This window comes from Lynx canadensis, chromosome E1, assembly GCF_007474595.2.
Source record: "Lynx canadensis isolate LIC74 chromosome E1, mLynCan4.pri.v2, whole genome shotgun sequence".
NCBI classification, from domain to species: domain Eukaryota; kingdom Metazoa; phylum Chordata; class Mammalia; order Carnivora; family Felidae; genus Lynx; species Lynx canadensis.
This window is the reverse complement of record NC_044316.2, coordinates 25670072-25686866: the sequence shown is the minus strand read 5'-3', so window position 1 is coordinate 25686866 and position 16795 is coordinate 25670072. Positions and strand designations below refer to the sequence as shown.

The 16795-nt window shown below is 47.0% G+C and overlaps 1 protein-coding gene and 2 long non-coding RNA genes across 13 annotated transcripts in view; 2 read left to right on the top strand and 1 right to left on the bottom strand.

Moving 5' to 3' along the window:
• Nucleotides 1–16795, bottom strand: part of BCAS3 (BCAS3 microtubule associated cell migration factor) — a 619432-nt gene that overhangs the window by 20515 nt on the left and 582122 nt on the right. For all 8 annotated transcript variants that reach the window (XM_030295988.1, XM_030295991.1, XM_030295990.1 and 5 more), the window contains one exon: nucleotides 3859–4026. In XM_030295988.1, the coding sequence (XP_030151848.1) occupies nucleotides 3859–4026 (168 nt within the window). The remainder of the gene's footprint in view (nucleotides 1–3858; nucleotides 4027–16795) is intronic.
• On the top strand, nucleotides 484–2782 carry LOC116737754. Its single transcript, XR_004342881.1, has 3 exons — nucleotides 484–665; nucleotides 2503–2560; nucleotides 2719–2782. It is a non-coding gene; the product is annotated as an uncharacterized LOC116737754 (long non-coding RNA).
• LOC115501108 lies at nucleotides 2816–15157 on the top strand. Of its 4 annotated transcripts, none has more exons than XR_003964727.1 (4): nucleotides 2816–2880; nucleotides 9651–9721; nucleotides 10033–10156; nucleotides 15014–15157. It is a non-coding gene; the product is annotated as an uncharacterized LOC115501108 (long non-coding RNA). The 4 variants fall into 4 exon arrangements; XR_004342879.1 differs by lacking the exon at nucleotides 15014–15157 and adding an exon at nucleotides 14207–14263; XR_003964728.1 differs by having other exon boundaries at nucleotides 2865–2913.

The following is a 16795-nucleotide window of genomic DNA, read 5'->3' as shown; positions in this document are numbered from 1 at the left end:
CTGTCTCTCTCTCAAAAATAAATAAACATTAAAAAAAAAAAAGATGGACTGAGGAGCACCAGGGTGGCTCAGTTGGTTGAACATCCAACTTCAGCTCAGGTCATGACCTTGCAGTTTATGAGTTCAAGCCCCGCCTCGGGCTCTATGCTGACAGCTCAGAGCCTGGCTCCTGCTTCAGATTCTATGTCTCCCTCTCTCTCTGCCCCTCCCCCACTCTCTCTCTCTCTCTCTCTCTCTCTCTCTCTCTCTCTCTCTCAAAAATAATAAACATAAAAAAATGATGGACTGATCATATGCACTGTATGAAATAAAGAGTAAAAATGGAGGGAAAATATAAAAAATAGAACAAACTCTTAGAGGAACCAGAAGTCTGTGGAGTTGTCAGGAGAATGAAACCAGGCCAGAAGCCACAGCAGCAGAACTGGTAACATCTAGGTTGAATGTAGAATTCATTCATTCGGTAAATAGTTACTGCATGTCTACTGTGTGCCAGACACTGTTCTAGGTGCTGGTTTCTGCCGCAAAAGATGAGCACCAACTGAGAATAAGAGGAGGAGCACTAGAAAAACAGAGAAGGCCTCCCATGGCTCACTGGAGAGTAGGAGCCAGGAATTTGTAGAGGTGCTAATCTGAACAATCTGTGATTCTTCTTCAGCAACGTAAGGGTAAGAGCGGAGTTGGACTGACCTTGATTTGGAGTTTTGCTGAATGGGGACAATGGAAGGGTTATAGGGACAAGGGGTGTGATGATATTGCAAGACAGCAACTCAGCCAGTCATTTTAGGGCGGATTTGCAGATCACACGTCTGACCTAATTAGACTAATTGGTCAGCAGACCTCATGGAGGACAGAACTAACACCTGCCTCGTAGGTTATCCATGTTTTAAAACAGACCTTCTCAAACATGCATAGAGCTCTTGTTTAAAATGCAGGTGTTGACTCAGCAGGGCTGGGTGGGGCCTGAGTCTACGCATTTCTAACCAGCTCCCCAGGTATAGATGGTTCGAAGACCACTCTTTGAACAGGAAGGCTTTAAAAGGTTTTGCTTTACTTTTGGGGACAATTAATTTGCCCACGGTACAGCTTGCCAGTGGGGTGCTGGAGCCAGCTGACTGTTACACGTTCAGGAATTCAGCTAGCCTACTGACACCATGTTGATAGTGTGAAATTGGCCCTAATGTGAGTTTTTATACTACAGAAATGTTCAAATGCTACAAAGCGGGGCTTTCCTGCTTCCCTTTGGAGGACTGGTTGTGAAACAATTCCCAGCAGGTCACTAGCTAAGCCTGTATAATAGGCATGCTAGAGGATGGGTTTCGGTGCTGGGGGGTCACAGGGCATGTTCCATTCATACCTTGATAAAGAGGCCATCGGTCGTGGTTGCTATACTATACAAAGTGCCTGCTGGAAGGCTTTACAGGACTGATCATCTCGGGTGCCTCAGAGTACCTAACACAGGCAAATACTTAATGTCACCTTATCTGTATATCCGATGAGCCACTGAGAGAAGCCAGATTGTGGGAAAAGAGAGAGGGAAAGGCTGCTATGGCAAAGGGTGGCTTGTTGGAAATTCTCCCCTGTCACACCGTACTTCCTAGGCTCTTTCTGGGTGTGCTGGGCTGCCCTTCCAAGGCTCTGGGCTCAACCACCAAGGTGATACTTCATCTGGAGTTGCAAAATGTGAAAAGTGATTCTCGGCAAAGACAGGGGGAAACAAGCTAATTTCCATAATATCTGCTTTGCTTATTGACCGTTAAAATAGAGGCAGATTAAAAAAAAATTGATACATTTAATATGATCAAAGAAAACCAAATGAATCTCTTTTGGTGATGGTTTGGGGAGGAAAATGAAATCCCTCTGCCCAAAAAGGGCATCTCCTATTTTCTGACCGGTGGGTCATGGAGTTTTAATTTCCTCTCTCGTTTCTTTTCTTCCTTTTTTTTTTTTATTTCACAAACCTGCTTAAGGCTACAAAGACTCTCCTGAATCCCTCAGCTGTCTGGCAGATGAATTGCTGCCAGTTTTGTTCAGGTTACTGTTTGTGCCAGGCTGAAGTTCCCCAGCTCTGGCCGAACGCACCTTTAAAACTGCTGGCTGGCTGGTGCTGAGGGGCCCCAAGCGGTGTCTGAGGAGGGCTCCCCTGGAGCTGCTCCCTGCAAGGGTGGCTCCCAGGGAGTGAGTCTGGTGACGCCAGGCCCTGGTTTACATAGCAGGGGCTGGCAGGAGGGAAGGTGGTGCTACAAGGAGGTTCGGAAAAGGAAAAGCCCTCCTCCCTTTCACCGGCTTCCAAGGAAAAAGGGGTCGGAGCCCCCGCAGATGGCACAGCCGTGCCTCACCTCCAGATGCAGGTAGAACAATGGCACAACGGGCTGCTATCCACAAACCGGAGGGCTGGATGTCGGGGTGGAGTGCTGGTGTGCACACGTGTGTGCATGTGTGTGCGCGACGGAATGGGACGTGGCTTGTTGCCACTTCCGAGATCCACACCTCCTCTCTTTCCAGGGAAGAAGTGGATGTGGAAGGGGGCTGGCCCTCAGAGACAGCTGTCTCCTACAGCCTGGTAAGATACTTCTCTATCTCCAGACAAAGACCTTCTCTCCCCTTCGTGCCTCCACTCTGTACATTTGCCAGTCAGTGCACAAGAACCGTGGGCAGGCCCAGAGCTGGTGCTGTGCAGGTGGAGATGGGAGTGCTTTGGTCTCTCTCCTCTCCTTGCAGGAGCAGGAGAACTGAATGGGAGGGAAGAAGAGAGGGAAAGGCTCAACTGCCAACTATCTGAGGGAGAGGGAGGAGCCGCATGGAAGTGAGAAGAAGTGTGATGACATCAGGCATTTCAAGACCTGCCAAAAATGCTTTGACTCTGATTCCTGTCCCACGGTTGTAAGTTTCTCCTGGCTGGGATCCTCTTTCCAGGTAGGCATGTGGAGCAGGGGCGGAAACGTTGGCGGTCAAGAGTAACAGTCTTGAGAGGCCTCGGGCAAGCAAGAGCAGGAGGGCCCACAGCCAGGATCTGCGTGACCCAGTAGGAAGTTCCTGTTGACCTCAGGGAGTGGGGAAGAGGCCTGTTGTGCAGTCTTTCTCTTGGGCCTAAACGTGGGCTGGAGCAGGCATTAGCAGCACTGATATCTAGAATGAGGAGGCGCTTTGGAAAAAAGGAGAGGCAGGCTGTATTGTAATCGTGTGGAGATGGAAGAATTGTGGTCTTTCCTAACTGGATGTTGTATACGTGTGTGCGTGCACACATGTGTGGGTGTGTGCACGTGTATGCCTGCTGCTGGGACAGGGCTCACCCATCTTCGAAAGATGCTCTTCTGACTGCTCTCTGGTGTGAGAAGCTGCCCTGGGCCCCAGCTCCTGGGCCCTCTCACAGGCAAGAGTGCGAGGGCAAAGGCAGCATAAGAAGAAGCAGTCTGGGAGCTTAAACCAGCCTTGCCTACTTCATGTTTGCTCTCTCCAGGTCAGCAGGCCCCCCTGATACTTGCTAATCTATGAAGCCTCAGGCATGACAGAAGGTGTCCTGCCTTCACACTCAGTGTCTTAGGGCTGCTAAACTTGGGGACTCCATGGTTGTCCCTTCCCCTGGAGAAGATGTCCTTCGGGGAGCCACACATACAATACAGTTGTGTTCATGACAGCATGTTTTAGGTATTCTTCCATGTAGGAGGGGTCAGTTCCACTGGGAACTCCTTTACACAAGGCTTTCCTGATACCAGAAACTTCGAAAACAATGGCAATCAGAGTGCTAACTAAAGAAACACATGGTTAAAACAAACACATACCTTCTCTTGCCAGAGAAGGTCTACACCAACATGTGCCAGTCACGCCCAAGTCAGGCTGGAAGTGTGAGGCCACCTTTACCTGTTCCAGATCCCACAACGTCCCGGCTTGGTGACTCTGCCATGGCATCGGCGAGCCGCTCCCGCAGGCCTTCCTCTGTATGCTCCATGGAGGACATGTGCCGTAGCCCAAAGCCCTCAGGCCAGCTCCCACACACCTCTAGCAGGGTCACGCTCCGGTCAAAGGTACCTGTGGCACACATGGGACATCTGACATTGAGTTCGTGCTTTCAGAGAGCAGACTGTTCTTCTGGCTGCCCACCACCAGCTCCCCTCCCCGCCCAGGGCCCATTTCAGCTCCTCTACAAGCTGGATGGAGGAGAGAACACCATGAAACATTTGTAGGGCAGAATGAGGCAGCTCATGCCAGTGGATCAGAGAGTGTAGACATTCAGAAAAAGACCTTCACATCACTGGGCTAGTGGTTTTTAAAATGTTCCCTTAGGGGGACCCCTGGGTGGCTCAGTTAGTTAAGTGTCGACTTTGGTTCAAGTCATGATCTTGTGGTTCTTGAGTTTGAGCTCTGCGTCCAGCTCTGTGCTGACAGCTCAGAGCCTGGAGCCTGTTTTCAGATTCTGTGTTTCCCTCTCTCTCTGCCTCCCCAACTCGTGTTCTGTCTGTCTCTCTCTCTCTTTCTCAAAAATAAATAAAAACATTAAAAGTTTTAAAAAAATGTTTCCTTAGGGGCTACAGGGGTCCTCTGAAGTCTTCAGGGACTGCTTCAGAGACAGGTCAAGGGCAGAGAACCTCCTTGCCAAGTTCAACCACAACACCTCTACTTTTCTTTGACACAATAGGGCTTCCCTTAACAGCTCATTTTTTTTTAAATGTTTATTTTTGAGAAAGAGAGAGAGAGAGAGAGTCCATGAGTGGGGGAGGAGGAGGGGAGAGGGGGACAGAGGATCTGAAGCAGGCTCTGTGTTGACAGGCTGACAGCAAAGAGCATGACGTGGGGCTCGAACCCATGAACTGCGAGATTATGACTTGAGCCAAAGTCGGATGCTCAACTGACTGAGCCCCCCATGAACCCCCCACCACAGTTCATTTTAAAGAGGGGTTACATAGCTTAAAATTTTTTTTAAAGCTTTCTAAACCACTATATTCTATAACTTATGCACAATCTCCTCATTTGACATTTGAGAATCAGAGAAGTAATGGCCCAAGATCCAACAGCAAGTTTGTGACACACTTGGTTCAAGGACTTAGATCACCTGATGCCTCAATCCAGAACTCATTCTACTCTACTGCATATAGTCTCCTGGCTGCCCAAGGACATATGTACAACTGGGGTACCACTTGGGGGATGCCAGTTGGGTGATAGAATCTTCAGCAAAAATCTTTCCTTAATCTGAAGCTGCTCTCCAATTCCAAAAAGTACATGGTGCTCTGTTTGGTGCTGAGATTAGATTTTACATGCACGATCACTTCAAAGTCAAAATTTAAGTTATTCTACTCTATTATACAGCAAGTCTTCTGTGAAAGCTTATTTCATCTACTCTCTTTTGGAAGGAGATTATCGTCATGCTCTGTTGCTTTAAGCACATACCATTTTCCCAGTGATTAGGTAACTGAATCCACTGCATTTATTGGGCTTGGTTCCTGCCAGCACCAGGAAGATGGGGAAAAAATGCAAATGCCAATGTTTCCTAAAGTTAAAAGTACGCACAACACACACTTTTTATCAGGCCTTGCTTCTCCTCTTTGATCAGCCGTCAGAAACTATCTTTCCTAGGCGGTCAGGACTGGGCAGCGTCAGCACACACTCTCTACCAATGACAGGTGGTAATAGAGAGGGTGCGAGCCCCGGCCCCGGCAGGCGGCCCTGCCTCTGATAATGGCCAAAGCATTGAGGTGATAACCGTTAGTAAACACTCCGACAGCCGGTGACTCCATACATCAGCAAAGAGGGCCAGATAATCCTGAGCTCTTCTGACCAGACAAAGGCCCTTGGCCAGCCGGCTGGGATTTATATGTGTGGCAAGGGTCACTACTGGCTCCTGAATGTCATCAGCCAAGTTTGGCTTTGATTTATCTCTTGCCTAATTGTTGGGTAGATTTCTGGTGCTGGGAGAATGGGAGACATCTATAAATGTATCTCCCCAAGAAGAGGCCCACCTTGGGACGGGGTTGCTGGGAATCGGCTTGTCAGGTAGGACCCAGGAATGGGGAGCTGCCCTGTACCACCGTCTCTCCCCATCAAGTAGGGTCAGGATGGATCTGGAGAGCCAGGCACTGGTAGTGGGGGTAGGGTGCTCTGAGTGTCAGCCCTCCAAGGGCCTGAACTGTGCAGTCATGCCTTGGCAGTGCCAAGCCCAGAGCCAACACGAGACCAGCATTAGCAACAACTTAAAGGTGCCCAGTCCCTAAAGACACACAGGGACTGATGACAGAAGCTAAGATTTTGATTCCCCTCCCCGCTCACAAAGTCATGTTAGGCCAGTCCCTTTATCTCCTTTTCACATCTCTGAAGGAGAACTAACAACCCTGCCTTGAAGGAATGAAAGGTGAAGCAAGGTTCCTGCCAGGAGCCTGTGTTCCTCTCTAGTGCTGCCCCGCTCTTAACTACAACAGCAAGGGCTACAGCATCACTGTTTCTCCAAAGACTCTGCCTGGGACACGTACGCCTAGTAATTTCCAGCTGAGGGAATTAATAATAAAACACGGACACTCCTGCTCCTTGTACTCTCAGGGCTGGGGCGGGGGTGGCTTTCTTCTGGGCAGACATGTCTCAGAGCCTGTCTCAGGAATGGGGAATGCCCTTTCCTTTTGTCACTTCCCAAGAGCAGCGTGCCTGCCTTTAGAAAGGCACTCAGTCAGCGTTCGTACACGCTGCTCTTAGAGGTCAGGGCGGCCAAGCATATAGCAGGGCCAAGAGGAGAAGAAAACAAAATAAGTCAGCAAGATATTACAGCAAGAAAGGTTCAGGTAAGAGGGTGGGCCTGGACTGTGACAGATGGCAAAGGCCAGAGGAGCAGTAGCGTTTGAGGGACAAAACAACAGCACACAGGAGGAAAGAATCATGCGCTGGTGGAGAATGGAAACAGATCTGGACCTAAATGTAGGCTCTAACACACTTCTTCTGATCCTCTGAAACCTCATCCGTACAAATTGAAAAGCAATACAATTCTACAGGGTTGTTGTGAGAATTCCATTAGATAAATGCACAATCACCTGGCACATAGTAAGTGCTCTGCACAGGAAGGGTGTGCTCATGTATATGTTAATAATAACAAATAGGTACAACTTTATACCACTGGAAGCATCATCATAAATTTTGACTATCACAATGATCCTGAGAGGCAGTTCAGGTACTACTCCAATTATGAGAGAGGAGCTGGACGCTCAGAGAGATTAAATGGCATGCTGGAAGTCTCTAAGTGACAGATCCGGAACACAGGCCCCTGATTCTTCCCTGGGAGTTCATTCTATCAGTTTACACATTGCTTCCCTGAGCTGCTTCTGCATATGGAGAAATCACCTCGTCTTTTCTAACTTGTTCTGAGAACTCTTGTCACCTTCAACCAATACCTTTAAAAAAATCTTTCCCGGGGCGCCTGGGTGGCGCAGTCGGTTAAGCGTCCGACTTCAGCCAGGTCACGATCTCATGGTCCGTGGGTTCGAGCCCCGCGTTCGAGCCATCAGCCCAGAGCCTGGAGCCTGTTTCCGATTCTGTGTCTCCCTCTCTCTCTGCCCCTCCCCCGTTCATGCTCTGTCTCGCTCTGTCCCAAAAATAAATTTAAAAAAAAAAAAATCTTTCCCACTGCTGGGTGCTCAGTCATTTAAGCATCCAACTCTTCATTTTGGCTCAGGTCATGATCTTATGGTTCGTGAGCTTGAGCCCCGAGTCAGGCTCTGCGCTGACAATGTGGAGCCTGCTTGAGATTCTCTCTCCCCCTTCTCTGCCCCTCCGCTGTGCTCGCTCTCTCTCTCAAAATAAATAAATAAACTTAAAACAAAAATCTTTCCCACTCCCAACCAACCCAGCTTCCTTGGAGTATCATGCTAATGCTGATGATCCTCACGGTAATTATCCTGTCTGTTGGATGGTACACAGGAGGGAAAAAACAGTGAAAGAAGATAGAATATGTTCTCTCTCTTTTTTTTTTTTTTTAATTTTTTTCATGTTTATTTATTTTTAAGAGACAGAGAAACAGAGCATGAGCAGGGGAGGGACAGAGAGAGAAGGAGACACAGAATCCAAAGCAGGATCCAGGCTCCGAGCCGTCGGCACAGAGCCCGATGCGGGGCTCAAATTCACGAAGCGCAAGATCATGACCTGAGCCGAAGTCGGACGCCCAACCAACCGAGCCACCCAGGCGCCCCGAATATGTTCTCTCTTAACATGGGCATTACTAGGATGCTGTTGGTAGGAGGCTGGGGATACAAAAAGCATCCAGCAAAGGAGTATTGGACCATTTCTACTGTCCTGAGAACTCAGAGAGAGGATACAATCAGTGGTCCTGCTTATTGTGCTGGAAGGAATCCCAGTAGAGCCCTCTCCCTTGTCCTTCCTTCCACCCCGGCCAGTGCAGATGAGGACAGCAAAGGAGCTCCTGCATTCTCCCAGTCTTGGGGAGAGAGAGCTGCAGGTGTGTGTGTGTCAGCAGGGGCTGGGGTTAAGAGGCCAAGCCCTTAGAGAGTGAGGTCACCTCCTCACTCTCAGGCAACCGCACATCTTGTCGGTGTTGTCGGCACCACTATCATTCATCGGGTTGGCCCAGAGACACTCCATCAGACGAGCGGGCCCTCTGAGTCCCATTATGGGAGAAAGGGTCAGTTTCAAGGGGAAAGGACACTTAGTGCAGGCCGTTTTCAAAGCACAAAATATACATTCTTAGCAACAAAGATCTTTTGCGGAAGCAATGTTCTGCTGTTTGCAAAGCCCCCTTACTTTTATGATTTCAGTTAACTCGCACGTTCATCAAATATTGATTAGTGTCCACTACGATTATGAGTCAAGCATTGTACTGAGGTATGAGGATACACAGTGAGCCAAAAAATAAAAATAAAAAATAAGTTCATGGTCCTTCACAAAACTCTGGGAAGCAGCAACTGTCACCACTTTACAGATTTATCTTTCACTGAGTCTGAGGGAGAGAGGTGAGGTAGCTTAAGGGCACGGGCTTTGGATGTAATAGTCTTCCTGGGACTCCCTCCCCTCAGGGCTGCCACCCAGCCTGTTATTCTCTGCACAGCATTTTCTAAGATTTAGTTCAAGTCTCACCTGCTCCGTGAAACCTTGAGTGAGTACCCAAGTTATAATGGGTGCTGTTTCATAAAGCCTGATTGTATGACAGGCCCTTTACCTCTCTGGTGAAGCTGATGAAAGCGATAAACTTACCTGAAAAATGTGTTTGCACACATGAAATTATGTAAGCAATGTCATAAAACACTGTAAAGGGATTATGTTTCTGTATGCTTCTGAAGCCCCACTTTGGATCCCAGGTGGTATCATTCCCATCCTGCCTTATATTATTCTCATGATCTGCTCTCCAGCCTAGTTTAGAAGCTCCTCGAGGGCATGGATTCCTCCATAATCCATAAGTCTGTAGTAAGTACAGGACTTTGGGCATCATGCTTACTCAAAATATGTTTGCTTATCAACTGATTATGACAACCTGAGAAACACCCTTTGGAGTCGATACCCTTTGAGTAGGATCTCAGAACCTAAACATCTAGGGCCAGGATTGGGAGGAATGGGATGGAGGTAGGTAGAAAAGGGGGCTGAAACTAAATAAGTTAGGAAGGAGGTTATAAGTGAGCAGAAAACAATGTCACAATATCCCTCTGCTGACTTCTGTGCATTTATTTTAGATTTGAGACCCTGGGAATTGGAAGAACCAAACAACGTGCCTTGGATGGCACAGAGAGCCAGGCTCATACAGGTGAGCTTCCCGAATTCTGCTTCCCAGCTTGGCATCCTGTGTTACACTCGTTCCCCAGAGGAGAAATGGGTCAGGTTCTTGGGTTTCACAAACCCATTAAAGACATGCTGTGACAGCTGGTAAGCCTGCAGATCCTGGGGAGCCTAGGGGAACACGTGCTCTGTCTTTTGTATACCATTGTTGAGGGGCAACGAAGCTTGAGGGAAAGAGGAGGTATGGGGGAGGTGGGGTGTTCCTCTGAGCTGATAGTGTCTAATCACACCATAGCTATTCAGGAGACTGTGACACAGCCTTCCCTTTGCATCAATTAGGTTCGGCCCAGGATCTGGATCTTGATGAGAGCCCGTTGATCGGATTTCCAGCCACCAGGGAGGCCAACTAGCAAGAACAAAACTCATCGTTAAACAATTCTCTTCAAGACATAAGCCCTTCTAGGTGAGAGCTCATGACAATAATGATGTCCACAATAACTAAGAAGTGAATCCAGGTGGGATGAAAGCAGCCACTGGAGAACTTCCTTGCCCGTTCTCCGAACTAGCTCGCTAAACTGAACTTGAGCCTGGTACTGTGGGGGAGAGCTCCTCCCCTGTTCGTTCTGTATAAGCACAGGCTGAAGACATTAGCTTTATTTGGTTACCGGATGTGACCACTGGCATATTTCACTATGTCAGTATGCACTATGTTGGTTCTGACCAACAGAGATTGGTTCACTGTAGGAAGGTGAGAGAATATGAGGACCCTGTCTGTACCTCTCAATCCTTTAGGATGGTTCCCAAGATAACCATGATCCCATACCCACAGACATGGTACAAAGCAAAGGGACCCAGACTCTCGAAGTCTTTTATGACTCAAGATTATCTAATGTGACAGTGTGCCATGTTTGTTCCATATTCATCCATTTGGCTGTGGGGTTTGGATTTTAGGGTTGGGCCGTTTTTAAAAGATTTGCTATTCCACTGGGGCCCCTGGTTGGCTCCGTTGGAAGAGCACATGACTCTTGATCTCAGGGTCATTGAATTCAAGGCCCAAGTTAGGTTTAGAGATTACTTAAACATATAAAACTTAAAAAAAAAAAAAAAAAAAAGGATCTGCTACCCCAGTTCAGAAGTGAATTGAGCAAGAGAAAGGAAAGGTACCAGCAAAGTAGAGAAATGCCTGCACTAATGTTGGCAAGCCAAGATATGCTGACATTCCAGATGTGATGATGTTGTGCACATCTGTTCTCACAGGCCCTTGGGGCCACTACTGGGAAAGGATTATTCATCATTCATCATAGGTCCATGACTAGACTGCCCTGTGTGACCAACATATCGAGGGGTCCTAAGCCAGAGAACAGGAGTTCAACAGTAAATAAGATGCCAAGCTTTCTTTGCAATTTAACAGAGTAGTTGTTTTAGCAACTGCTTTCACAAGTGCAATGTACGATCACAACTCCTATGTTAAAGATTAGAATACAAATCACAACTCAAGACATCTAGGTTACAAGTAGACTCCTCCCATGAACTTTTCTGGTTATTCTAGTCTTAACTTCCCCACTTACCACATGGACAATAAATGACTGACCCCACATAAGGGGTTCATTATGTTAGCACGAACGGTTTCAAATGTAATTAATAGTCATACACAGAGTACTGGAGAAATGGTGTTTGATGTATCCTAGAGTAAAAGGTACCACATTTCATCTTCTGGGAATCAGAAAACATAATTAAGCATTCATACCATATGTGTCTTTTTGTTTGTTTGTTTTCTTAATTAAAGGCATATGGTAAGCAGAAGACCTGGGTTCAAATGCCATTTCCTGCTGTTTTCTCACTGTATGACCTTGGGCAAGTCATTTAGACTCTTTGGACCTTGGTTTCTTTACCAGCTAAAGTGGGTTGAATTGCATTGTCCCCCAAAATAAGAATATGACCTTGTTTAGAAATAGGGTCTTTGTGGACATAATTAAGGATCGAAGATGAGAGTATCCTAGAGTTACAGTGAGTTCTAAATGCAGTGACTGGTATCCTTACAAGAGAAAGGAGAGAGAGATCAAAGAACGGGAAGAAGGCCATGTGAAGACAGAGGCAGAGAGCAGACTTCTGCTGTAACAAGATGAGGAATACTGGGAGCCACCAGAAGCTGGAAGAGGTAAAGAAGGATTCTCCTTTAGAACCTTTGGAGGGAGTGTGACCTTGCTGACACCTTAATTTTGAACTTGTGGCCTCTAAAAGTCTGAGAGAATAAAATTCTGTTGTTTTAAGTCACCAGGTCCGTGGTAATTTGGTACGGCAGCCCTAGGAAAGGAATACACGTATAAAACAGGGAAATGAATATTTGCCTTCTAGGTTATCGTGAGCATCTGATCAGATAGTACATGAAAGAGTGCCTCGTAAAACTGCACAGGGCCGCAAGAATACAGAGGACTACCCTCGGACTATGTGTGCAGCTCTCTGGAGTGGCATGGGATTCGGTGAAAGGTTTAGAAAGTGAAGAAAGTGACTGGGGACACCTCTAGGCCAGAAGACAAGAAGCTAGAGGAGAGGTACTGGTGTGGGAGCTCCATCATTTTATTTATTTATTTATTTATTTATTTATTTATTTATTTATTTATTATTTTATGTTTATTTATTTTTGAGAGCGAGAGAGACCGAGCATGAGAAGGGGAGGGGCCGAGAGGGGGACACAGAATCCAAAGCAGGCTCCAGGCTCTGAGCTGTCAACACAGAGCCTGATGCAGGGCTCAAATTCACAGACCACGAGATTTTGACCCAAGCTGAAGTCGGAGGCTTAACAAGCTAAGTCACCCAGGCCCCTATGGGAGCTCCATTATTAAAGCTGAGTGGTTCTGTGTGGTCACACAGCAAAGGCCTTTGATGGGGACTTATGGCACAGAAGTGGGTGCATGTCCCCCACTTCTCTGAGGATGTCTGCAGGGGGCCCAGGAGGGCAGGGCAGGTGGCCTCTTAGCTCTGAGGTTGGTTCCTTTCCATCCTTGTGATGTCCCTACACCCGTAGGCAGGGACAGGATGTTTTAGCTCCTAAATTCTTTAATAAATAAATAGAATCATACTCAACACAGGTAAGGATAATATGAGATAGGCTGCTGCTGGTGGGAATACTACTGCTATAAACTACCTGAAGGACAGTTTGGCAATATGTATTAAGAGACTTTTAAAAACATGCCCAATTACTGATCCAGGGATTCCACTTCCAGAAATCTAGCCCAACTAAATACGATGCCAATATGGTAAGATGATAAGATGATCATCTTAGGTATGATCAGATGCCTTCATGCATAAAGATGCTCACTGCCACCTTAACACGGCCTTAAAATAAGGTAGTTGTTAAGTAAATTATACTTGCTTCTTGCAGTAGAATATTAGGTAGTCATGAAAAATAATGTTTATAAGAGGGGAAATTCTTTAAGATATCATATTTAATAAAAGAAGCCAAACAAAATTATAGAGTTCGTACTACTGAGCAATGTAAAGGAAACATAGGCAAACATTTTTGAAAATTTATGACTAAGTGTTAATCATGGTCGTAGTTGGGTTACCATGGACCCTTCTGTTACAGATTATACCTGTCTATATATTTCCTGTGATGTTGGCAATCAGTATAAAACAAATAAATAAACATGAAAAAGCTGAGAGAGAGAAAAAAATGCCCTGTGCCAAAGCATCTGTGCTGGGACCCAGACAGCAGCCCCATGAGGAGCACTTGAGGGGAGGACCTGAGTGCTGAGTCGCTTCCCCTGCACTTGGACTTGACTCAGCTGGAGGCAGGTGAGCCTGCAGCTCCATGGCCCTTATTTGACTCCTCTCCCAGTGTCCATCACTGGCTGAATGTGATGTTGACTCATCCCTGTGTACACTTGACATACTTCCTTTAAGTTCGTGTCAGGAATGTGCACCAACTTGTGTGTGAAAATGGCAGAAACAATTCTACCTCTGTACAAATTTCATACATCAGATCAGAAAGGACCAGAAGAGCAACTCTGGAAGGAGTCCATTTTTAAATCGAGTCCCTTTATCTGTCATCTTTGTCCGGCCCTGTCATCCCAGCCCCCAACCTTTTGATAAACAGGACACAGCTTGCTAGGAGACGCCCTTTCATGATTGTCAAGGAATGTCTGAGCCCCTCACACATCATTAGGAGGTCATTGAACAGGGCCCCTGACTTTTGCCTGGGAGCCCAGGAGATCAGTCATCACTGAAGGGCCCACTAAGGAGACTTTCAACTGGCTCCACACTCAGAGCAGACCTGGAGGTGCCTCCGACAGAAGAGCTTTCCAAGTCAGGCTGACACTGGCATTTCCCAGACAGGATCTCAGAGATCCTTTCCCCCTCTGCTTTAAAACAGACACAATCAAGATTTCTATCCTTCCAAGTGGGAAGAGAAGGATCATTTTGTAGCTAGACTGCAATGAAAATATTCTCTGCAGGACGCTCTGCCCTGCTTCTGAGGGTAGAGAGAAAATGTACACACGGCACTCTGTTATAGGACTCCTATGGCAAGGCTCAGAATACACCGCAAGACAAACTATATCCTCGGAAACCTAACATCTCCTTGAATGGAAAAACTTCATGGAACTGTATCTCTCAGGACAAGTAAGCACTGGGTTTTCTAGAACAGTCCCGCTCCCAAATAATTAGTTCTGTGATCAGATCGGAGAGCAGGGAAGGCAAAAGAACTAACATTTGTTACCTATTTTGTGCTAGGCATTGTCACTTTATAAGACATTATCTCACAGAAATTACCCCAACAGGTCTATGAGAATGTGCTAACATTTCCATTTTACAGATCAAGAAACTGTGGCAGAGAAAAGTAAAATTTTGCTTAAGAGGACAATGTCAAGGGTATGGTTAAGATTTGGATTCTAGGGGCACCTGGGTGGCTCAGTCAGTTAAGTGTCCGACTTCGGCTCAGGTCACGATCTCATAGTTTGTGGGTTCAAGTCCCACGTCAGGCTCTGTGCTGGCAGCTCAGAGCCTGGAACCTGCTTCAGATTCTGTGTCTCCCTCTCTCTCTGCCCCTCCCCCACTTGCACTCTGTCTCTCTCTCAAAAATGAACATTAAAAAAAAAAAAAAAAAGATTCGGATTCTAGGTCCAAAGCCTATACTTTCCCAACTAAAATTCAGGCTGGATTTTCATTCTGAAAATATGGCTGCAGTACTAATAAGCGGTTTTTCAGTTTAGTCTTTCTATTCCAGGATTTTTAAGTGGTTCTTGCAGTTAGGCAGTGGGGGGGGGGGGGGGGAGGGGACAGGACAAACAACCCAACCGAAATCCTGTGTTTGTCTTAACAGAGATTTCAGTGCTCCACAAATAAGCCAAATTTGAGGCTCTCAACTGAGAACTCTGAAGTCTGGAACCTGGGGCTAAGAAGTCTCCTGTTTTTATTAATTAAAGAAGATGTTTCAAAATCATCAGATTTATCACGACTGGATTTCAGATGTGAAACTCAATATACACACAGACATGCATGGCTTGTCCTTTTGGGTTATTTTTGATCCTTCCTGAGGATCTGCATTTCCTCAGATGAGACCTCTTCGCTTCCTGGGCTGGCTGAGATGTCTGGAGACCCAACGTTGCAGGCCTGGGCCCCTGCTGGCCTCAGGAATTTCAAAGGCCAGGGAGGGAAGAGTGGGCAAAGTGGCTCCAAACTGCCATTTGCTCCTCTAAGCCCCCAAGGCAGTAGCTGTGGGAAAGAAGACAGGAAGTCACCCTGTGCCGAAAGAGTGTCCTGGATGTGCCTGCAGGTCTTGGAGCTGACTGGTTTGATGCGGTGCCAAGTTTTGGTTTTGTTATTTTGGTAGTCACCTAACCATGTGGGCTTTAAAATGATGCTCCCAGCTTGGGCATGAAGCATTGCCATTTGTAGTGTGTGGTCAGCCTTCCGCTTCTCTCTGCCATCAAAACCCATCAGCTCTCACTCCAAGGGGCAAACCTGAACCAGATTTTCAGCCGCAGGGGTCTTGGGATGAAGATTTGTGCCTGGCCTACCATTCTCACACGGGGTATATTATATAACAGGATCCCTACTTTTCAGGCCCTTACAACAAAGCTGTTCAGCAAAGACTTGGCCTCGGGGCCTGAGAAGAGCAAGATGAGAAACAGCACTGTTTGGACAACGGGGGACACCCACTGGAGCTGGGGTGGTTGGGGACGGTTTCCATCAGTCGTGGTGGTTTGACGTGGGTGGAAGACATTCCACAGTAAAGGGGACTATCTGAGTACAAACAGGAAGGCAGGGATGTTCCTCATGTAGAGGCGGTCAGTAGAGTACACTGGGGTGGAGGGTCCCTCATGAAGAGTAGTATCTCACATGGTTTCTCAGAATCGGTGCATATTTTCACATAATTGTTTCCTTTTGATTGTGGGATCATAGCAATTTGTACCATAAGCAGGACAGACACTGTTGATTCCATTTTACAGATGAGGATACTGAGGCTCCTGCTGAGTAAATGACTTGCCTCAGTTACCTTAGTTTCTTCTCTTTTTATTGCAGTATAGTTGACTGTCACCTTACTTTCTTGCCTCACAAGGGAGCTGTGGAACCATCGGTGAAGGTCCTCCGTGAACAAACTGACACTACAGAAATACCATCATGGTGGCCTGAGGCAGGCGCCAACACTGGATCACAGGGTAGACGGGTGATTTACCTTGCTGAAAACCTAACTAGTGCTTGCTTAGGCCCCCTGTCCTACAGAGACTTCCTTGACTTTCGGCCTCGTTTCCAGTCTTGCAGCCCATGGGGGTGTGGGTGGAGGTGGGGGTTCAGCTTGGTATCACTTGAATTTATTGCACAAGGTGTGTCCATAGCTTGTTCCACACCTGAAACAGTGGGGGTGCCTGGGAATTGTCATTTCCTGCCTTGACATGTCCAAGTGTTTGTTCAGCCCTGGCTGGTCACACTGACTCATCAGCCCAGGCATGGAAACCAGGGAGGATGTAGGGAAAGGTTGAGAAGCTGCAGGAGCAAACAGGGGGAGCAATGAGGTGCAGAAATCTTAACAATGACAATAATCCCTGAGACTGCACCTCTGCTTTACCCTTTACAAAGTGCTTTTACTCTCTTAATCCTCACA